The sequence below is a fragment of the Buteo buteo genome, chromosome 21 (assembly GCF_964188355.1).
Source record: "Buteo buteo chromosome 21, bButBut1.hap1.1, whole genome shotgun sequence".
NCBI lineage: Eukaryota > Metazoa > Chordata > Aves > Accipitriformes > Accipitridae > Buteo > Buteo buteo.
The window spans coordinates 3599137-3623788 of NC_134191.1; the positions used below are offsets into that span (position 1 = coordinate 3599137).

A 24652-nucleotide genomic window follows, 5' to 3' on the forward strand; every position below is an offset into this window, starting at 1 on the left:
AAGTAACAATTGTACTTTTTTCTCAGTGTTACAGTTTAGAATATTTTTAAAAGCTATTACCTGGAGTACAGCTTTCTTATGATCTTGAAACGTGTTTTCCTGGTTCAAAGGCAGCACCTTGTGTTGCTTAAAATTAAAGCATGTCCTAATGAAAAGCTCCTTAGTCACTTGTTCATGCGAATAAGTAGTTAGTTTTGGCAATTGCTTCTCCTTTCTGGAAGAATTATGATACTGATACAGATTTATCAATCACAAACACTAATAGTGGAACATTTTACCTGTGCTGCAGCTCATGAATGGCAGCAGACTTATTAGTTTCCATAGCAACACCATCTCCACTTTCCAAGGTCAAAAATTCCTCCCATCCAATCAGTGGAAAGTAAAGTGTGTCTTCCTGTGACTACCTTGATATTCTGTAAAAACAGGAAGAGATATTGGGTAATTAAAGTACAGATTCAAAATAAATACCTCAATTTTCCCTGTGTAAAATCATGTTCTGCTGCACTATTGGAAGACTCAGACACTAAAAATGCAATAAACAGTCTAGATAGGATCATCCCAGCACAAAAATAATTCCCAAATGACACAAAGCTGGAAACGAGATCAATGAAAAGCATACATAATGTTTGAGACCCATCCATCCACTCCATGTGGCACAGAGATCACTTGCACGGGAGTGAGTTTCTCCAAGTAAGAAAACAAAATCTGCCTGCGGTCCATTCGCCAAACGGTGCTGGCTTAGAACAAACCCAGGAGTCTTCTCGACTCCTAAATGTTCATCACACTTTATGATGTTTCTTGCCCTATAGTGGTCTGCCTTCTGATCCCAGAAAGGATCCTTTGGTGAATGTATTGCAACACAAGCTGTGACTGATGCAAAATGGTAGATCTCATATGGGAGGAGAGGACAATAGAATGTCATACATACGCTACATAAAAAAAAAAAAACCAACCACCAAACTTTTTTGTGTTAAGGTTTATTCTTCAGAAATGAAACATTCACCCGTAAGGATTTACATAACAATTTGCTTTAATTTCCTTTGACATTTCAGTCAACATAGGATGAATTAAACAAGGAAAAAAGTGTCTGTTTGGCCTATACTGCCAAAGGACAAACTAGTAATTTACTGTTGGGAATCAGTTCATAAAGCATCTGAAACCAGAAAACACTTAATAAAATAGGTTTATTTACAAAATCATAAAATCATTCTAAACCTTTTAAGTGCTAAATATTTTCCACCGAGAAATTACATTCATGATCCACATTTACGGATCCATATTCTCTTCTCACTTGTCTCATTTTTCACACCAGTGTGAAAAGATATCATACAGGGTTGCCCTGAAACTTATTGCTGATATGAGTGAGAGAGGTGTTTTTTAGAAAAGTAAGAAATTCAACTCTTGTGGAAGTCATCCCACTTCTATGAGGGACCTAATTCTGTTCATAGCTTTTTATAAACTTCACCTAAAAATTGTAGGTGGTCTCAGGGGAAACACATATAAACCTGGTGCACCACTGCTAGTTGCCATTTCAGGTGGGGAATGATCAAACCTTGGCAAGCTTCTAAGTTTTGAAAAAAAGGATGGAAAAAGCAGAGTTTCTTTTAATCTTTTGTGAGGTCCTACTTCAGACACATCTGAGGTCTACCAAAGCACTTCTGCATCATTTAAAAGTATAAATGGCTTGAGCTGTTTAAAATAACTGAAATTGAAGTTTGGATAATTCTGTCAAAGTAGAAACAGAAGAAGGAGCTGGATGGTTCCTTTATATATCAGTTCTGCCCCAAGCAACAGTAACTGCACCTAAAATATCCTTAATAAATATTTGCCTATCATGCTTCAAAGACCTATGGCAATTTAAGTCATTCTGTAACTTCCTCAGGAAACCTTGACAATGTTGTTAGTTTAAAAGTTATTCCTAACATTGGCTATAAATGCCTTTATTTGTTTACTATCAATGGACAGGGACATTTCTCTCTATACCTTTTGCATGTTTGAAGAATATTAGTATGTTTCATACTAGAGGATGCCTTTTTTGTTTTTCCTAAGTCATTGTTGGATCATCTCTTCTCATTTTTGTCTCCTCTGGATTATTTCAGCGTAGCTGGCATTTTTCTACAAGCACGCTGCCCAGCGATGGGCACAGTCCTCCAGCTGAGGGAGAGCGATGATGAAAAGCCATTTGCTATTTACACATTCCTAAATGAGGTTTTTTATTTTTTTTTTAATAATTGCATTCAGCTCAGGTTCCACTCTAACCCCTTTTTAAACTGCCTGCCTGTACTGAAGGTAGGCATTGATTATTTCTACTTAAGTGTGAAACCTTGTACTTTTCTGTATTGAATTGCATCATATTTATTTCACACCCTTTCTCTTGTTTGTCAATATTTGTCTTGAAGCTGGTGTACACATCTCTGATATTTAAGACAAAGAAAAACCAACTTACCTTTTTTCCCTTGTCCTTCCTAAACAGAATGTATCCTTTCAGATCAAAAAGTAAGTTAGAATTTTAATTATTTACTAAGATTTCATGTTAATTCCTCCTATATTAATCTTGTGACTCTGACGCCCTGCCTCCCCCTGTGGCCCAGTTTTACCTTGTTTTCTAACTTGAGGTTAGCAGGAGGGATCTGTTGCCTGCAGGAAGATTCCCTTAACAATCACAACCTGCGCGTCCAGCAATGCCACTGGGTGAGGAGGCTCCAATTGCCCTTTCACTGACAACCAGTATTTGTCTAGGGTTTATCCTCTTTTGGTGAAGTTATTGCAATGAATTTTGCACATTCCCATGTGTTTTCTTGGCATTTCTATTTGCATTCACCTCCAGTGCTGGGCATTTTTCTGCGGTTGCTTTTCTTGTCATGGACAGAGAGCATTTCCCAGCGCTGCCTGCTCTGGTCCCACCCAACTCCTTTCCCTCCAGTTCTCTCAAGCACATCCTCTTTCTGGTCATTACACATTCAGTGTGTGAGTTATTTTGTGCAGATCACCCAAAATCCCTTTTAAAGGTGTGAGAGTTGCCAAAGGCACTTATGTCTCAAAAGAAAAAGGACTTAAACCCTCCAAAGTTACTCATGTGCTTCCCAGGGGGGATATTCTGAACAACAAAAAAATCACCAATAAAAGCCAATTAACTGACCAGATCCTTCCTTTTCCAACATACTTGCCCTTTCTTGCAAGGACAGATCCTTCTGAAAAACTCCGTGCTTTCTATTCTCCTCTCGTTGGATTACACATGAGTCTTTTGAAACCAAGAAGCAAGTACCTGCTGCTGCCAATATCCAAAATATATACCCAAGCCTCTTTGTATTCATATAAGGTATTGATCAATCCTCAGAACTGTAATTCTCCTGCTTCTAAGATCACAAATTATGGGGCATTATTGTAAATATATATACACACACACACACACTTTTCCTTTAAGTAACCCAACTGTTTTACTTATTTCACTCTGACAAACACAAGGACCTAACTGGCAAGCAGGCACTTAATAATTTTTACAACGTCTTTCCAACAGCAGCTTCCATGGGATTATTTACTGTCAAACTAAATCAAGAATAAATGAAAAAACTGAAATATTTATAGCATAAGAAAAATCTGGTTCAGACTAGAAATCCCAGACTGGCATTAAATCAAGAAATGTAACAAGATAAATTGTGCCATCATACTCTTTGTTTTCTGGATGTACCACTATCACTTATTCTAATTGTTATGCCACAGTTTGAACAGTCGGTCTAGATAGATAGATGGAAAACAAAGTATGTTAAATATGATCATGGGGGAAACATTACATTTTCCCCTAAAAATACTGATTGCGTGCCCATTTGTCAACAGTATGTAATTTATACAAATATGTTTGTTACAGAAGTAGTCAGCATCATTTTTTGTTGTTTTCCCATTAGAGAAAACAAGTCCGCAGGAAAGGGCTCAATCCTCAAATATTTTTTAGCTGTCACTTTTTCTTCTTATTTTGGGGAAAGGGAAGATATGTGTTCCTGAGACACCCAAATGTGACACGTGGGACGTACAGGAGTGGAGATGAGGTGAATAGATAGAAATACTGTGGTGGAAAAAGGTGGTTGAAATGAGTCTGGGGGAAATACGCTGCTCAGGTATGGCTCTGCCCACAGCACAGAGCCAGGCTGCTGCCTGGGTGGGCTGTGCAGCATCTGCTTCTCACTGCAAATACTCTGGGTAATATTAATGGAAAGAAAGTGTACAAAAGTATTGCTTTTATCAAACATCTCTTTCTGGATATCTGGAATATTGAAAATTTTAGTCCAAACATGGGATTTGAGTAGATGTATTGACTTAGTGGCATTGTACTTAGCACGTAGAGGGAAAGGGTTTTTTTGTCACGTGTCTGAAGGTTGCAGTTATATTGCTGTATTCGCTTGGCAATGGAATTTAGAAGGAGATACGTTATAGATTCCTTTATGAATTAAAATGGGCTGACATATTTAGTACATTAACGTAAGTGCCAATATTTTGTTCTATATTGAGCTGAGGCTCAACCTGGTGCCTAGGCTTTAGGTTTCAAGACCTGTACTTTCTTCAACTGCTTATTTTTTGAGCAACAAAACACTTACAAGATCAAGTCTGCGACAAAGGAGAAAATGCACTTCTGGTGTCATCTGAGTTTTCATAAAAATATGCAACATTTCACATTTCTGCCACAATGTCTGTTAGTTTTGAAAAAGCAAGACGGAGTCGGTTCAGGTGGCGAACTGACATCTTTCTGAGGTAAAAGTTGTCAGGCGGTGGGAATGATGAGATTTTGCTCTTAGCTAAATTCAAGCAACTTGACATTTTTACCCATGGCAAAATGTAGCTATGTTTGCAGAAATAGCACCTTTTTGACCTGGTGAAAGAAACAGTGTTTAACAACAGGGATTTGGGGCTAAATTCCACAGTGGTGCTGGCAGAGGAGCTTCACTCCAGGGCTGGTATATTGGTGTAACTACTTATAGAAAGAGATCTGTTGAATGCATATAGGAGGAAAGGAATAAAAATGTGAAGATAAGAGGCTATAATCCAGGGAGTGCATGCACAGCCTTTTTATTCTGCAGCCTCAGCTTTCCCTCCCACCAGCTTCCACACATCTATATTATCTTTTGAATTTGGCCTTACATACTTTTGTATTCTTCATCTGCCAGGAAATAAGCTGAGTCTGTCCCAGCTAGGCTTGCATTCTTGGCACACCATTGCTCCTGATCTCTATATTGTCTCCTGAGCACCTGATTTGAAGGCATCTAATGTGAATTTTCTCATGAATGCCAATGATATACAGCTACATTTTTCTTTTCAAACTTTTTATCCCTGAGGCACTTTCTGCACTCAAACTATTTTCCAGATATCCATAACAGACTGAATAGCAAATACTTGTAACTACCAGAGCAGAAGCAGAAGCGACCAGTTTTATGGTCTCCAGCAAGATTTACCTATGCTGTTGCAGTACTTACTGCTTATTTAAAATTATTGAACCATATTTTGGAGGAAAGTACCCCGTGTTATTTAACTAAGGTTTCCTATACTGATCACTCCTATTTTTCTTTTTTCACAAAAGGACTTAGATTTTCATTTGTTTTTCACTCCTGACTGCTATTGCTTACTTTTCCTAGGGAAACAGAAAATATTGTAGCTTATTTGCAATTCAAATTCAGTACATAAAGCCTTCAGGGAGGGTTTAAATCTTGTGTTTTCAAAACATTTTCCTAAATCCTAACAGCTCATTGTGTTTCAGGTGATACTGAGACTCATATATGGTGTGACACTATAGATGCTTTTGTTTCTTAAAGTCCCCGCATTAAGGCACCTTCCTAGCATACGAGGAGTAATGGGCTGGACTCTGCTTTGGTGTCTATGATGGGGCCTCACTCAGCTCCCCAGGTGGATTCACTGGTATTGAAATAAGGAGATCTGAAGGCCATAGCTGGCTTACTAAATAATAATGGCACTCTGGTGGATCCTGTGACATCTAGGGACGAGGCAAAACGCTTGGATTGAGCAACCTACCGAACAAACGGGATCCACCATCCCCGCATCAGATGAACTTACTCATCTTCCCATGATGAAGGATCCTTCTGAGGATTCACACCTTCTTCTAACTCTCAAGTACAAGACACAACAGGATTTCCATATCTTAAAAAGAATTTTGATTTTTCACATGGTTTTATTTTCATAGACAGCAAAAATTAGAGAGCTTAAACTGAAACAGAAACACTCCTCTCCCATCAATGCGCTGCAGAACGTACCCGTGTGCTTTGTGAGCAGCCAGCGTCCCACTAGCGTTGCTGTTGCAATGCCCTGGGAAGGTATTAGTGAGTGACACACTTACACCGGGACATTATGAATATATGCACTGGTTTAATGCAACAGCACAAACATTTGTGTGGGCATTCACAGCTGTAAGTAACCGTGTCTCAATAGGAAAGAGGCAATGAGAGAATTTGCTGTATTTAACCCAAACATAAAGACTGGAAGTTATAAACCCCAGTGTGTTGCGTTGTTGACAAATCAGCATAAAAACGTCTTTCAACAATAAACTGCTTAAGTCATAAGGAATATAACTGTTGTAATACTATCACAGCCCTTGTGCTTAACCAAGCCTTAGGAAAGCACAGTTAGAAAGGTACAGTTATCTCATATGAACCATGTCGTTTGGAGCTTATTTACTAGTACTCTGATATTCTTTTTCTCAGTTTATACACATTATGCAATGCCAGTAATCATTCTGAAAGGGCTGTCTCGTGGGCGATATAAAATTTTGCTTCACATACTCACATTGCTCACGTACCAACATTGCTGGTAGTGTTTCCTTGTAACTTAGGAGATGTAGACATATTAGCTTTTTATATATGTATGTGTCTATATGCATATATATATGTGAGTGTGTATATACACGTAGTACAAACAAAGGTATAATTTCAATCTCAACTGTTGTCTTTTTTTTTTTACATATAAAGTTAGGGTGCTATTTCTCCTCTTTGCGGTGATATGTATGATAAATAAAGACAGAAATATCTCATTGTGGTGTAGTGGGATGAAACTGGCGCAGAAGCTGGTTTAGTTTGAAGAGTGGTGAAGTCTTTTCTATTCATTATAAAACCTGGCTGGTCTATTGGTCTCTTACTCTGGGACACGTGGAATAAGGATATTATTCTGTGCGGGAAATGTTAGGGTGCCCTTGCACAGCTGATATACTGTGCTTCAGGGTATGTCTTCACACCTGCAGCTTTTCAAGAACAGTGCCGGGCTGTGCCAAGGATTGGCTTCAGTCCAGTCCCATCAACAAGTCCCTTGCAGGGAAATGATAAAGCTAAAATATGCTACCAATTCATGTTGACACTGCCCAGAATGGTAAATGGCATCCAAGTAAACTGCTTATCCCATTACCAGAGCCATGGGCCCTGAATGCATTATAAATAAAGTCCCAATAATTGCATTCCTCTTTATAACACCTTTTCCATGGTTTCTGTGTCCACTTACCATGCCTGGCTTTGTATATAAGCATGTTGTGGCTCAAGCCAATTGAAGACAACATATAGTTACAAAGGGAACATACTCATTTGTAGTAATTTCTATTCTGTAGTCTTTATCACATGGAGGATTATCTTTCAGAACATCATTTATATGTAAGACTGTCCAAATTCAGGCTAGTACAAAATATTTGTCACTTAATTAAGTGAGGCACATCATTACATGTCTCTTAAAATATTCAGTGAATTATTGTTTTTTGCCATTTAATCACCCCATTTTACCCTATGTAATGTAAAAAGCAATTGTATCAGTTTAAGTAGTTTAGAAATGTCATGAACATTAGTATTCATTACTGATATTCCTGGAGGCAGCAGCGAGGATCAGCATCCACTTACAGTGAGCAAGCTCCTCATCTTTAAGATCCTGCAATGTGATATCAAGAAACACAAGGTCTCATACACTACTACAGTTGTGCTTCAGTTTCAGCTCTATGTGTCTCAGTGCTGTGTTCTCTGTTCCTAGGAGAAATTATCACTTCTGATTTCAGGAAAACATCTCTTCTACATTAAATTTGTAGCTGGGATAAGCATAGGTGCCTTCAACAGTGGATTTCTAGCCTGCAACTCTTTTCATAAACTAAACAGAAGTGAGGCAGAAGTAGAGTGAGGCAAAGTAGAGTAATAATTTATCTTATGTTGTTTGATAGAAAGAAAAATGTCAGCCACAAAAGCTTCCTGGGGCAAAATGGATAACCTTAAAGAAAAGATTTGCAGCAGTGATAGTAGCATTTAGCAATGACTGCCATGTTGCCAGCAACTGAGGCAAGGCAAAACTAATTCAAGCTTAGGAGTTTCTGTAGGCTGTATGTACAGTGGTTCGCCAAAAGATTATGTGCTGTTGACCTGCCATCTCTTTGCATTTGCAGATGCACAGATCCTGGAGGCGTGCTGGAAGAATTAAACTCATATGCAATTTTCCATTTCACTTCCCTTTTTGTTTGCAGTTTAAGTCTTCCATTGTATAATATGGGGTATGTGTGAAGACAGAAAAAGCAAAATTTATTACATATGTTACTAGACTTGAGAATATGTTGAGTCATTGCCTAGCTGTGTAACCCAGTCACAGCCTAACTCCAGATGGAGTCAAGATCCAGGTATTCTCCAACCTTTCACAGAGGGTTTTCACTGGAAGGAGAGCTGGGAGCTTGGACTGACCTACACATGCTCCAGTCATTGCCCCTTCTGGACATGACCTTCCTCACGATGGCAGGAACAAGATCTAATGCTACCTTAGTTCCAACACAATGCTTAGTTCATCTAAGCCTTTTTCCCTCTTACCAGGACAGAGGTGACAGACCTCTCGCTCTTTTAGTTTCATCACTTTCCATGCCTCTGTACCAGCGCTAGCAGTATCACCTGCCATCAAAATGGTTGTAGAGGAAAACTAGAAACAATCACAGCTATTAAACATTTAAATAATGTTGTATATGCTAAAGAAGTATTCTTTATCAGAACTGCCTAAAGTCCAAATTGTCATGTAGAACCTGCTAATCAGAATACTTATTTAAACACATGGCAGAAAGATGTTGACATCTGCTACAATGTCATGGCAACTTCAGCCATGCACTAGCTTCGTATAAGGGCTTGGGTTATGACTTCAGTACTCCTGAGTCATTCCACTTAGTCATCCAGGTGTAGGACTTTCCAGCTCTTTGTCAAGTAACTGATAGGACTGCAAGGGCCAAATACAAGAGCTTTACACATTCTTTGGCTAAAATATTGCTGCTCTCATTTAATCTCTTCATATGTGGGAATGGACATTTAAACATCCTTATGAAATCTGTTCTGTAAGTTTTGATGAGATGAAAACTTCAGCCTAGTCTTCAGAGATTTCTGTGAACTGCAGAAGAGAATATTTTCCATGTGAATTAAAGTTTAGAAGTTTTCATCATGTAAATAATTTCCAACAACTAGAAGATTCTTTACTAATCACTCAATACAGTCCACAGTAATTACTAGACAAACATTGCGATAGAAAAGGTCTGACAAAAAGGCATGAAAAGTTTGGCTGAAGTGTAAGCGTGGATCAATTTCCAATTCAATACATGATGAAATACATTTTCTGAAGAGATCTGAAAGTGTTAAATTTGCCAAACCTGACAATATAACCTGTAAATTAATTATCACATTTCTTTTAACGTGTTCACAAACGCTAAAGCTAAATGTCTAGATGCTACCAGATACTGAGACTGAAGAGCATGCATTATTATTCACAGATGAAAAGTTTAATATCTACTTCATATCTATGAATAAAAGCTTAAGAACTCTAGAAAACAGCCTTCAAAATATTATCAGTGTAATAATGATAAAATAATGTATTCTATCCCAACAGAAGTTAGTAGCAAAATTCCCATTTCTTCAGTAAAATAGGATCAAAATTAGAATGTCATCAAAAGATACTGTGCAGGTTTCTTCAAGAATAAGGATGTTAATAAAGGAACTGCTGATAAACCTTTACAATGATATCTTGAAGACTTCACCTCTTTCAAGATCTCATGCAGCAGTTGTTTCAATATGAGCCTTATATCACAGGAATGCTTTAATTTGTGCCACCGTAAAGGCCGCTATTCACTGTTTTCGTTTTCATCTTTTTTGCTTGCTTCATATTTAATATCCCAGATCTTTTTATTAAAATCCATATTAAAGGTATTGTGATATCTTTATGGTGCTCTCCTTTCAAACAAAATAATGTCCTTATAACAAAGCTTTTACTTCGGCATTTCTTACACATCTATACCTCCAGCTGGTGGCCACGGTGGGAATCACGGTGTGCAGAGGGATGGATGCAGTCTCAGGTCACCGTGCTCGGTACCTTCCACTCCACCCAAACTGCTGTTTCTCAGAAGCCTAATCACAAGCCTCTGTACTTCTCAGCAAGAGACACCCAACTGATGCCTTTACTTGGCACCCATTCATCGAGCTAATGACCAAGGGGATTTCCCTGCAATGGCTCACAAATCTCATTTGATCAGTATGCAGCCGGAATTTGCCATTTACTGAGAGAGACCCTCTTTTTATTGTTCTTGGCTTGTTGATGTATTATATATTTACTGGCATAGAATCTCATTTGCGGTTTATTGCTCTAACATCTGAAATGATCTCTCTCTTTCTCATTTCACCGTTGCTCATTGTTTGTTATTCCTCCCAATTACAGCCAGCCAGCTTCAAATGCTGGGCTCCTAAACCCGGCACGGGCACCAGTTGCTCGTCATCACAACACCTGGCTAGCAGCTTCTCCTAGTTAAAAAAAGTACTGTTATGGCCAGTTTACTAAGAAACTATTCATTTTAATATCCTCTCTTCTGGATGAGAAAGAGGAGGAATGATGTGTTTTGTACGCAAAGCGTGTCAGGCATGAGGTACGAAAGAAAGTAGGACATAGCGTATGCTGTGAGGGGTATTGAGTGGGTATTAAACATGACACTGGAATTATGTGGTGCATCAGAAGTCCCTGTCTGCTTCTCGCACTCCCTTACAGGGCAACAAGTTGTCTTGGGACTCGCTTTCAGGAAAAAGAAGCAGGAGGTTTTCTCAGCTGAACAACAAGGTACTGCACTGAAGCTGTAGGGAAAGGAAAGACTTTCTAGACTTCGGCGAAATATGTTCAAGTCCTTTTTTCTCCTTTATTGAAAATGTGCTAATGAATTGCTTCTAATCTTCTCTCGACTTGGGCAAGTGGTACACTCTCCTTCTCCCAGGAAGGAGAAGCTTAAAGATACTCCAGCAGTATGGGGGCAGGGAGTTTCTAGGAGTTTTCAACAGGTTTTCCTGAAGAACTTCAGTGAGACAAGATGTCCACACTGACTTGTTTTGGGTTGCAAATGACATCTAAACTCACCTGAAATACTTTCAGCCAGTAGCAGAGGCAGCAAGACACTCACTACCACCAGGTTTGGTCCTTTGAACCTCATTTTCTTTTTGTTTTGTTATGTATGCCTGAAAAAACCTACCCTGGAAAAAGAAACGTTTGATTTACTGACATTGCACTTCCTAGTTGCTGTTAAGAACAATGGGCATCTTGTGCCCACTAGGATCTTACCGCAGGATATAACACGGTGGCTATGCTGTAAAAATCAAATCCCAAACCAAAGAGGAACTCCCTCCTCCCATCAGACTGCAACTTTACCTCAGCAGCATATAACCCCCCCAGAAGCAATAGCAGCTGTGTGCCATGAGAAAAGCGGATGTGAACCAAAGACCAAAAGCAGACTGGGGTTTGTGGATACCAGTCTTGGGGTGTGCACCCATGGGGGTTCCCAGTGGCCAACGCAATATGGTTGCACACCGGCAGCAGAGACACCCACCAATCCACCAAACTTTCTTCCCAAAGTGAATGTGCAGTTGAGGAAAACATCGTCGGAGTTCAGTTTTGAAGAGTTGGAGAAATGCTCTTTTGAACCAGGGACTTGGAGAAACACCTTCAGAAGGGGACCAGACAGTCCACCTGCCACTCCTGCCTCAGAAATTCATGGATCAGAGTTAATATTTGTAAATAAACCAAAAAGTGAAACCAAAGCTAATTTTAGACAAGAACCTGGAAATCCGCCAAATTATTAACAACTGGTCTTCAGCCTGGCAGAAAGTATTAACAGTACCATGAATGTAAATTATTAACTTTAGATTTCCCTAGAGAGCTGTCAGGAAATACTTAGATTTTGTAATAGCCACACATTGCTGTGCAGCAATAAATAAGGAGGTTAGGACTAGTTCTGTGCTGACCTAGGTGGAACAAATGCTTATAGGTTAGATGAATTTAACCAGCTGGCAATGAGACTAAGTTGAATACTAAATAATATGAATAGGAACAAGGCAGGACTCTAATGCCAGGGTGACTTTAAGATTAGCTGAACCATACATGGCCATTATTTTTGCCTAAGATGAAGTCTCTAATCATTTTATTTGCACGCATATGTGCATGCATGTGTGTCAGGAGGGAAAGTTAATTTCAGGGCTTATTGTTTAACAAGTAAATGATTCAGCATGAAATGATGATCCTTACCACTGCCTTCCTCCTTGGTGATGCTATTTCTGTTTATTGCTATCATTTAGAATCTCCTTGATAATGAGGAAAGAAGAAAATAATCAGTTGGTTTCTAGATGAAATTGGATTTAATTCAACATAATCTATGTATTTTAAGATAGGGGATATATCCAAGTAGAATACACAGTGCAGCTAACAGATTGTTTTAATGTCTAGACAGGGTTCAAGATGATCTGGAGATGGCAACAGGCATACAAATTATTTACCTCTTCTGCTTGAACAATATACTGGATGCTGGTGGAATCCAGAAATAAAAAAAAAATGGAGAAAGAAGTCCTTTAAACAAAAGCCAAGGAGAAAAGTACTGCAGTTTCTAATGGCTTTGCCACACCAAGTACCTTTTCTAGAGAAGGTTTTTGGGTGCTACAACAAGAGAGAGGAGCAGAGGGCTCTCAGGCTGGCTCAACAATAATGAAATTAATAACCGAGGCAAAGCTACCTCATATGAAGGTCTGTCATTAAAACACCATTTTGTCCTCTACCAGCCCATTGATATTGGCCATATCCCTGTGCTATTCCCTTGTATTTATATATCTCTAATATTTTGGTCTCTCTTTACACATTCGGTAGCATAGCAAATGCCTTTCTTCCTTGGCAGCTTCTTGACTCTGACACTTTGGCATTGCTGTTGTGAATGGAAAAGCTATAGAGACAGCCGCAGACTCTGATGACAACGGGAGTGACATTGGATGGCCAGAGTGTCACACAAACTGTCTCACCGCAAGCCAGAAGACCTAAACCCTGAGTAATCTGCAAACGGCACAGTGGCAAGAAGAGCTTAGAGCCCTAAGCCTTTGCCCAGTGAAATGATAGCACAAGTCTTGTATTTCAGCTGTGCTCTTGGTTTGAATATGAAAAATCGGACCGATTTGTCCTTGTCTACATATTCAGTCCTGAAAAAATGATCTATGCCAGCTCTTCCCATGCAAACTGTACCTAGTCTTTGCAAAGGCTGTCCATGAAAGCTGTTGGGAAACAACCACTGAGTATTTTCTCCTTCCAGGGCAAGGCAGAGAGGGAAGGAGCCCGCAGCCTTGTCCTCACCCGCAGCACCCACACGTGGCCCGGTCTGAGCAGCAGTGCCAGAGCGAGCTGCTTGAAACGACTTTGTCTTCACACCTGTGAGACAGAAGGTCTGCTATTCTCAAGTAAGGCTCTGAAGATAAATGATTTATTAGTGTTTAATAAATCTAAGTAGCCATGTCTTTCTTTAACAACTTGCCACACAACAGACGTTAAGCACTGTTTCAATTTTTTAGAAGTTGATCATGTTTCAAATCACAATATAACTTATAGACTTCTTTTTTTCTATTTAAAGTGGTAATTTGAGAAGAAAACTTGATTATGTGCTGTGTATTTGAATATATACAGAGAAGCACATGTTAACCCGATCTAAATATAAGCACAAGTTTAGAGATTCCTTTTATTACAGAGAATGTTTCGGCACATTTAAAACAAGACTAATCTATTTTCCTTTTTCCTACAATTAAATGTGTCTTTGCTAAGAATTCCATAGATATATCTAAGTTCCTTCAAAGTCACTTCAAAGTCAGTTTACATAACATATACTAATTGTATCAAGTTGCTTGAAAAGTGTGATGTCATTCTAGGCCTAAGATTAATTGATTTTTGTTTGTTTATTAATGAATTTCTTCTACAATTCATGCTGTTTCCTAGGATTCATATATGAGCTGTTTGCTCATTCAGAAGGCAGACCTTATCAAGTGTCACCAAGCGGGTAAAAGAAAGAGATAGAGAGAAACATTAATACATTTTATTACATTAATTACTACTGGACTCCTGCTTTGCACATGGCAGATGATTTGTTAGAAATTGATTCTATTTCTTGATAATTATACCACACTCCAAACAAGTCACGCATGCAAGTACCAATACATTTGCATCTGCTGGATATGCAGCAGACAATTTATATAGATTCAGAATATGTTAGAAAAGCAAAATGTTAGCTTGAATAGTAATCAGTATTTATGAATGTTTTCTCTTCCTGGATACACTAAGGAGATTTGAACTCGAACTTACTATTCTGGAAGTGTTCTAGGTTTTTGACAGGTAAACAGGGTTGGATACTCCAGTGGTGTAAATAGGAATAGCCTTGAACTTTATGGAGAAATGCTAATTTACACCAGCTAGGAATCAGGACCAAAGATACTTGGAAGAAAAAGCCTTTAAATTTATCTATTGTAGGATAAGAATAATGATTTTACTTAGGGTTTCCTAATATGGAGACAGATAATATTTAAGATGCACTTATTTATGTATACACTTTTAAAAAATATATCAATTCTAAAAGTCTAAAATGTGAAGGTCCATGAAAACTATTTGCATCAAACCTGGCCATGACTGGATATAAATATTTGGCAAGAGATTTTTACTGCTATTGCTTTTTTTTCCTAGAGGCAGAACTTCCTTTTCATTTCTGCTTTGTTTTCTCGTCCATTAGACAGTACATTGAAAGCTAATAGGACTTTAACCTGTTTTCCTGTAACATCAATGCTCTGAGAAGCCTCTTTTATACCCTTCTATTCAGTACTTTCATTTAGACTCTCTTTATGCACCAAAATATGTTGTTGGAATCACAGAGAATAATCGAGAGGAAATTGCACAATGCCAAATGATCTGTTATAATACAAAAAAGAAATACTAGTGAATTAAACACACTGCTATCTTACTCTAGGCCATTTTGAGGAGCACTTATTTTGCAAAGCACTTATGCAAATGATTCTGCTGATTAAGTACCCCAAAATATAACTAGGTGCTGGGGAACTATGCAAATCCCTCAACATAACATACTCCCAAGCATCAAGGTATGCTGCACTGCACTCACAAATTAACAAGAGAAATTACCATAATGAAAAATCCTGAAGTTTTGAACATTACTGTTGTGTCAGTTAAAGGAAGATGGTGAAAATTCACCTGCATGATTAGTGGTTATTCATTTCCTTTTCATTCTTCTGTTCTGTGTTTTCTATTCTAAGCATTTCTGTGTCATGCAAGGAGAATGGAGTACTGCAGTCAGAATCCTCCATGTGGTTCTAAGACCAGACTTACTTTTTTAACTGCTAAAGAACAGAGTAAAAATACAGTCTATCATGAGTTAAATCATAAGGATCTAGGGAAACAGATTCTCATTTTTATCTTGTTTCCTGTACTGCTCTTAGGTGACTGCATGATCCCTCTCTCTTTGTCTTGGTCCAATTTCACGATGGCAGATTGCAGGGCTGCTGCCCAGCGCTTCGTACAGCCCCTACTTGTCGGCTGCTTTCAGAAGTAGCTGAATATACCTATAACCGTACAATAGAGACTTGTAGCGTCTCAAAATAACATTCACAACTGTGTCAAGAACACATCACTTGCCAAACAAAACCCTTAGTACTGGTGTCTGCACACACATGCTAATCACATTTCAATCCTCAACAATGTGGAGAAGCATTTTCTGTAGTATAAACTAACCTGTAGTACTAGAGTAGTGGGAACAATTGAAAATACTCCAAAATCCTCTCCTGAATGTCAGAATGATCCAACCTGCATATAATAACACTCACGCAGTCCTTCAAGCCCCTCACAACCATATACGGTTCTATAGGATATTAAACCTAGAAGCAATCTTTACCTTTTGAAAATGATATAAAAGGGACTTACTTTCTCTGGTTTCATACCTGCATCAAACTGTTTGTTGTAAACCGTTACAATTGTTGGTTTAGCAGGCTTTAATATCAAAATCAGTCTTTTCAGAGTAAGGGGGATATTTCCTTATCCCCTTATCATTTCTTTATCCCTTATCAAAAGCCAGTTTTGCTTTTTGGAGTCACTATTGAAGTGTGTGATTTCCCCAAACCTCTTAGAAAGGTTGTCCTTTGTTTTAAGCCAAAACAACTGCAAATAGATTTAGAACATGAAAAAATGTTCTGTCACAATAAATCCATGAGTGCATTTCTTAATAAGGAATCACATTTACATTTTCCACATCAATAAAAATAATACAAGTCAACAACCAAAATTTTCCCTACATTTTGTAAAGGTGCCTAAGGCAAATTATCTTCAAAAGTGGAGGCTGGCTATTTAACATTGCTAAGATTTCTAGCCAGAGGACATCAAGAGGAACATAAGGACTTGTTAAAGGAAAATGCTGAATTTAAAGGGTCTTTAGACCGTAGCCTCTCTGCTTTGGCGTCTGTCTAATGCCAAGTTTGTAGAACGGTTGGTCCTTAGCAGCAGAAGTTACTAATGAGCATATTTTCAGGTGCTCCTGCTTGTTCTTTGCTATAGTTGTAGGCTCACCCTCACATTAAATGCAAAATACATATATAGGTGTTTGCTGAATTGGGACTGCATATTAGAAGATTCTTTCCTTTGCAAGAGTAGTTCGATTGGTAAACCTGAACAGTCAAAATGCAGTTTCCATTTGAAGTCTTTCTGTATCCTTTTCCTAAGGCTCAGGAGACTGTACTCATTATGCCACATTTAAGAAAGGTTCTGACCAGTTCAGCTTGCATACCAACATTGATACCAGTAAGATCCTACCTTTGGAGCTAGTTATGTCTTTGCCATCTGAAGCTATAGATGAATGTATAAAAGCGTGTACTATAAACGAGCCGGAAGAACCCCAATCTGATGCTTTTCTAGGACTATCAAACCCATCCCAAAGACTGCAGAAAAATTAACGTATGAGTGTCATTTTCAGTTTTGCATACCTGCAAAGCTGCTCTATCAATAATTTTCTACACATTTCCTTGGAACTGCATTTGTAAAGCCTCAAAATAGAGTTCAATCTCTAATGGGCTTAAATGTGCTTCCTGTTTTGAAGAAGAGACATTGAGGAGGATCTTGAAGTGAAGTGTCTGCAGTTTTGTATGCTAATCATACTTTCACTGGAGTTATGTTCTTAATAATGCAGATTGTTTCCTGGGATACTGCAGCTCTTCCCCAACTTCTTGTCATCCGCATGTTTGATTGCACTCATAAATTGCATGTGGGCACTAATAACTTCTGCTGATGTTACACTGCATGTCACTCTGATCGTTGACTCAGCCTCTCTTGCAGTCCAGGATTTTCTCTAGCAGTGTATGTTATAGGTTCAGCAAGAGTTTAGGAGATTGAATAGAGATGATAAGAAGAAGATGATGGACCTGCATTTTATTCTTGAAAACATCCATTTACTTGGTGTTGATCTAAATAATGGACTATTTATTTTTTTCCTTGACATATGAAACAATGTAGTTACTACATAGTCACACAAATCAAGTTTTTCACCAGTTCTAGGCTGAGAGCAACAAATAGATTGATTATATTCCTCTCTTGGTCTGCTCCTCTTAGAAAAATCTATCATCTGTTAGGGGAAATAGCAAGTACTAGCTCTGAAGGGATCCACTATCTTTAGCTTTTATTTCCTTAATAAGCAAATCAGTCCTCATCAGTGTGCAAGATCATCAACATGTATTTCAATTTCTGTACACATCAGAATATATCAACCACAATTACATTATGTGGAGAGAAAATCACAGAGTAATTAATGCTGCTAATAAGCAGCATACAAGGTCTGATTCAGTCTTATGAAAGTCAGGGAAAGATATCCCACTGACTTCAGTAAGATTTGGATCAACTTTCTAAAGATTTGGATCTTCACTTAGCTTATGATACAATCACATGTTGCAGTAAATAGGCTTATACTCTCTGTGTGCATCTGTAGGTCAGTGGACTCATACTTCAGGCAGAACCTACTGAGTAAAAGCTTCTTTAATGCTTGTGTGTTCAGCTCAAAAAAAAAAAAAAAAAAAAAAGTTGCATTTACTCCAAAGTATTGCTCCTTTTCTTTGAAACTACACTGGCAAAAATAATGTTGTGTACAGGCCAATGTATGCTGCAAAGAGAAATGTTATATTATATTAGAAAAAGAACATCTTAGTAGTAAGCACAATACATTACAGTGTATTTCACAAGTATGGTAGGTATCATCCTTTCTGAAAGGTTTTCCAACCCTCTTGATCCAAATGACAAAAGCCATGATAATCTGTATTTGAGTATCCCTAAGGCTGTTGTTTGGATGTGCTGGAGAAATGAAGGCTTCCTTTCCTTCCTTGTATTAGTCGCATCCAGCAGAAAGTTAATATCAGAAAATAAACATAAAGTATGCAACTCTCCTATACATCTCTTCTACACTCACATCCTGTGATATGTGATTCAAGGGTGAAAAAGTCCCTCTCACAAGCTTTATAGCCTCATAAGTTTTCTTCAGTGATTGCTCAGAGCATCTGATGCTATCCGCTGTAAAATCCACGTGGCCAACCTGTGAAGCTACAAGCAAAAGATTGTGCTGATATAAATAAAAGTTGTGCCTTCAAGAAAATTTCAGGCAGTTTGTTTCTGTTTATTTTGGTCTCATTAGGCTGCCACTACATGATAAATGATTTAGGTTAAGGGTAATTTAGTTTATGGCACAACAGGTATGAAAGGTTATTCCTTCTTATGCCCTTCTCACATAAAATTTACCTTAAAAAAAGTAAAGTCTTTATGTCTCAATAAACAGAAGCCACATAGATATTGTGTAACAAATTACATATTGGATAACAATCTATAAAATTTTATTGGCTTATGAGGTTTGCATTGATTTGAATTTTACCCAAAAGCAAAGCATTACTGTTTCTCCAAAACACTGAAATAAAAGGAAAACAGAAATCTTCATTACAGTTTTTTAAAAGTGTAGCCACCAGGAACGTCTCTGAACAATGCAATCAAATTCCTGGAAATAGCCTAGAGTTCACCTTGTCTCTTCCCTGCGCACGATTGAAAAAACCTTGCAAATCAGCTCCAGCAAGAAGCTTAGCACTGAGGTTCACCACAAAGCCAAGAAACAGCTTCTGACACTGGGCTGTAATTGCAAGATGATTCTGTAAAGCTCCTCTGTTGCCACATTCCCACTGTGAGATGTTAGCGGTTTACTGTTTGTATGACTGATAGCGCTGCCTGGAACTGTGGGTGAAAAATCAAGAGTTTGCACTGTTCATTTTGCACAATCATCTGCTTTCTGAAATGCAGAGTTTGCAGAGTTTTGTGGGGGAGAAAGTCAATGCGAATCATGGTGAGCTGCAAAGCCATCTTCATTTGACCTTTTGCACTCCAGAATCCACAGGGAGATATCAACGAGACAGCACTTGAAACCAAATAACTTTCAGTGCTCGACGGGAACAAAGAAGGAACAAGGAGGCTATGATTTTAACCTCATGAACAGACATTTTTCTTATGCATGCAGACCAAGGGCAATATACTAGCTCCTATGGTGGCCACCAACTGATACTCTAGACTTGGACAGCAATCGGACATACATGTGCAATTACAAAGTAAAAGCTACAGATGAAAAATGCAAGGTATATCATTGCAACATCAGAAATAAAACTGGCAGAGATGCTGACTTGCCCCTTCCAGTGACCTTCCCTGCCCCTGTATAAAGCCTTATGTTATAGGAATTATATCGATCTCTCAGAAGTTATACTAGTTTCATGACATATCTTCCAAAATGACCTATTCAAGACTGGCCTTTTTCTGTGCTTCCCCCTGATCTATGGAGATATTTACAAGCCTAGGTAGTGGCATCATGATTTTGGGGGGGCGTTGTTTGGGGTTTTTTTATTCAGGAGAATATGGATGAAAAACTACACAGCAGGAAGGCTTTGTCCAGAGAAAGGCCATTGATTGGATTCATAGTAATGTTTTGTATTTGGCTGAACTTTCAGAGATATATATATCCTGAAAGAAGAAGGACTTTATATATATAAAATAGGACTGCAGACGTACGTATTCTTTAGAGAGACATGCAGTAAAAACTACTGATCCTTAAAGCAGGGAGGTGAGGCACAAACAAGGCTGTTACTACTGGTATTAATTACTCTTAGTCTATCCAGAAGAGGGCAACGGTAGCTGTACATTTGGACCAGTATTATTTTACACACCTGTTGGCGGATGAGACTGAGGCACCAATATTTTACAAGCCATATTCCAGTGATTTATGTTGCATGGCAGAATGCAACCTATCAACGGCAAACACCTTCACTGCAATCACATTCATTGTATTTGATCCTGTCTGTTGGACTACGCCTTGCCTGGAGTTGATCACCAGGCCACAGCCTGTGCAATTACCCACTTCAATAATCAGTGTCTGATTCTGATGAATTATAGCATGGGCTGCTGTATTGTTCAGAATAAATGAGATGGTATAAATGGTATGACAGGTAACAATGCATTTGTGATAGTGTATACAGCCATTAAGCTTAATGCAAAAGAACAGGCCAGTAAAATATGTACAAAAATAGACAGAAATAAAGTTAAAACTATATTTAAGGCCATGGATGTTGACCAGGCATGAGAGACTGAAAAATACCCTCACTCTGAATAAATGCATGAGGATTTCAGGCAGGACACACTATGTGGCCTTGCTCAGGTCAGCTCTCAGATCATTCACAGTCCACCATATTCAAGTTTCTCGGCCATTTGAAGTGAGTGACGTGGTTGTTTTTCCCGTGCTCGTGTAAATTTTAGCTACTGCCTCGACTGCTATACCCCACGCTGCTAATGCTGCCTATGGTGGCAATGGACAGTCAACAAAAAGTTGCAAGAGATGACTCCAGGATGGTCTCACATGATGTTACTGGAGGAGACTGGCCACTTCTTACAGTAAAAATAAGCTGTATCTTTACAGTCCATGCAGAGGAGCTTTCAGCCCCGCAGGGAGAGGAGAGGTGCGTGGAAGAGCACAGCCTCGAGGAGCCCCTTCCTCCTCCCCAGCCCCAGGGTGCTGGTTGTTTTCTACGGCATTCCCCCACACTGGAAAAAAAATCTGAAATTGAGATTATTCACAGGGTTTTATTAAAATTGTCTTTTCTGGATGCATTTTTTTAATAATTTTTCTATTTTCAACATTCAGATTTGGCCAATATGTTTTTGAAATATGAGCTCCCATAAGGAAAGTTAAGAAAAAAAGATCTCACCTGGTTTTACTTCAGTGGCACTTGTACTTACATTGCCTTACTACTTTTAACTCATTCAGAGGTCACAGAGATCACCCAGGCATTCATGGTATATAGCACTGTTTCATGTTTGATTTTGCCCTGTTTATAAACAAAAAAGCTTGCAATATTTGATGATAGAACCTTCTGCAGGCCAGTCTAGAAAATCCCCAGTGACTGATACCTTTGTGATTCAGCTTTATTGTATCTCATGATGAGTTTCTAACTTGTTTTTTTCCTCTCAAAATACTCCTTTTGTGTCTGTGGGTATGAGTGAGAGGTTTGTATGAGTTACTCATACTTCACTGCACTTAACAGGGCCCCCTGGTTAGTCAGGGCTTGGGCTTTATTTTTGGGTATTGCTGCTGGTTGCTCTGGCTGCTCGAACGACCCCCTCAGCATTGTCAAACAAAGTGGTTTCCTGCTAATTCCTTTCAGGGCTTAGATGGATTTTGAATCAATCTTGCTGAGAAAGTCAGCTAGACAAAGAGGTAAAATCGTGACATGGTTAGTCATTTATATTTTACCTGAATCAGTGAGGAAGGTACTTTTTGTCAGTTCTTACACTTCATACATAACTTTTATTCTACCATTTTCTGACAGAAGTTTGAGTTTGGATATCTTGCCTATGTCTTACAAATCAATCCTCTGAATCCCTAACCCAAAGTTTAATATCATCCATTATTCAACACCTTCAATAAGACTAACTTTAAAACTAGTAATCTCTCAGTAAAGCTGTGCAATTAATGCTGAAAGACCTCAAGTATGGAATAATACCAAATCACACTCCCCATAGCCTTCCTCAGAGCATCCCAAAATACCAATAGCCTTCCCTGAAGTCTCTAGTTATCAGATATTCTTTAAGATTTAGAAGTAGATCCTGGCTGACCTAAGTGAGCACTTTGCATTAAAATGCAAAATATTTTTCCCGCAAATTTAACAGTGAACTCTGCATGAGGTCGCAGTGCACCCATTTTATGCCAGATTTGAACGATCAAAACGTACCCCCAATGCTGCTTGTTGCACTAATGAGCTTTGCCCGCATTACTTCGTTCTATCATTTTTATCACTCTTTAATTTGTCCTCTAAATTATGGAGTGTTTTCTGTAAGTGCTGCTGCCCTGTAGCACCCAGCCTGACCCAGTCAGGAGGGGTGATGGGGAGGACCCACCGTGGTGGCCCCAGCACCAACCACAGCCCCCACCCATGCCCCGCTCACCCCCGCTCTGGAAAGGGCTTTAACATGCTGGAGTTTTCCTTTTCCTTGAGGTATTAGGCTATGGCATGCCTTTGGACAAAGCTTTTGCTTTGGATGCCTTTACAGTCTTCATAGCTGCCGTAGTATATGTTTTATTTGAAAACATTGTATTTACTACAATATAAAGAGGCCATTATTGTTTAGCTGTGTTCACCGGTGTTCTTCCTTCCCTGCCCTCTCTTTCCAACTGCTTTCCCAATGTCTTCCTAGAGTTATCCAGTATATACTAGGCTCACTTATTCCTCTTCGCACTAGATACAGCACAGTTATGTTTCTTCCCCCAAGCTCAGTGTCCTCAGAGGAGTATTTAGGTTAAGAGCAGTTTATTCCTGGCTGGAACTGCAGCAATTGTGTGCGGGTTCATAAGCCAGGATTCTCCTTTGCTTCAGGCAGCTACTAAAAGCCAAGGTGATGTCTCAGATGGAGATGAAAGCGGAGAGGTGCAGCAGTGGGGTACGAAGCATCCCTGCCGCTGCGGCAAGGACGATCCCGGCAGCACAGACTGGTGTTTGGGGCATGGCGGCAGCACAGGGGGTGAATGATCCTATTAACAGACAGAAACACATCTGGAAAAGTGGCCAAACGGTGCGAGAAACTTATAGCCTTCTGCTCAGCTGCCCCCACCAAACGTGGAAAAGAAAGGCTTATGTGACAGCTGAGGCTGCCGGAGCCAGGAGCCTTCACTGAGCCGTGGAAAGCAAGAGTACGCTCAGGATACGCCATGAACTCAGTCACGGCTCTGTTACCTACTTTTTGGGCAGCCACACATGAGCGAGGTGCCTTTCTCACCATGCCTCCATTTCTCACCATGCCTCCATTTCTCACCATAACTCCGTTTCTCACCATACCACACCATACCCTACCCTACCCTACCCTACCCTACCCTACCCTACCATACCATACCATACCATACCTCCTGCCTGGGTCAGGGGTATTTCATGGGAAGTGTTTGCACAGGTACCAGCCTGACCTTATCCTGGTCAGAGTTGCTTGGTGCTTAAACAGCAATGACAACAAATATTTAGAGTACATTTAGTCCTACAAGAATGCTCTCCTTGAAGAATGAGTCTTTTTTTTACTTTTTAGGCAAGGTTTTTGCAAAGAAATGCATTAATAACTGTTCCTATTTCAATTGTGTAGGAAATGAATATTTTCCTTGCAAGTAGAAGAGGATCCCTCTGACAAGTCTTTTTGCTGTGGCTATGCCATCACCAAACAGATGGTTATGCAGCTGGCTGGGCATTACACAGTTATATAGTTAGTAAATATTGTTATTTAGTATGGATCTTTGGGTGGGAAAAGTGAGTCAGGACCAAAAATACAGACCTAAGTCATGAATACAGTGGAATAGAGGGACCAGAGAGGGGTTAGGCAGTGAAATTAGACCTGCAACTCCAGTGGCTTCAAAATGAGTAATACTGGAAAGGAGAGGGTTAAAAATATATATGGCTTTTAGCTTTGTTTGATAGCTCCAGAAAGGACTGGGTCACCTCTGTGGAGAGGCTTCAGCAATATGTCATAGCTAATGATGTCAGTGCTGAGAAAAAGGTGGCAGTTTAAGTGAGTATAATAGGGGTAAAACCTCTAACCTGCTGTGCAGCCTAAGTGCTCTTGCTAAACCAGCAGACAAAACAATTTCTGGGAGAGAAATTTCCTCAGTGCCCAGATCTGCCGGTGATTGCAGAACTTCCCTGCTATTATCAACCTAAGAAAAACAAAACCATTTTGGGCTAAGTGCCTGAATAAAGGAAATTAGTAGAATGTCATCAGTTTGAGGAGAGCTTAAACGCTGCAGTAC

The 24652-nt window shown here is 39.2% G+C and overlaps 1 protein-coding gene across 2 annotated transcripts in view; it reads right to left on the reverse strand.

Annotated features, from left to right (window-relative positions):
- Positions 1 to 24652, reverse strand: part of LOC142042665 (contactin-6-like) — a 150643-nt gene that overhangs the window by 119466 nt on the left and 6525 nt on the right. For both annotated transcript variants that reach the window (XM_075052818.1, XM_075052817.1), the window contains exon 2: positions 279 to 413. In XM_075052818.1, coding sequence (XP_074908919.1) covers positions 279 to 333 — 55 coding nt within the window. In that variant the 5' untranslated portion in view covers positions 334 to 413. The remainder of the gene's footprint in view (positions 1 to 278; positions 414 to 24652) is intronic.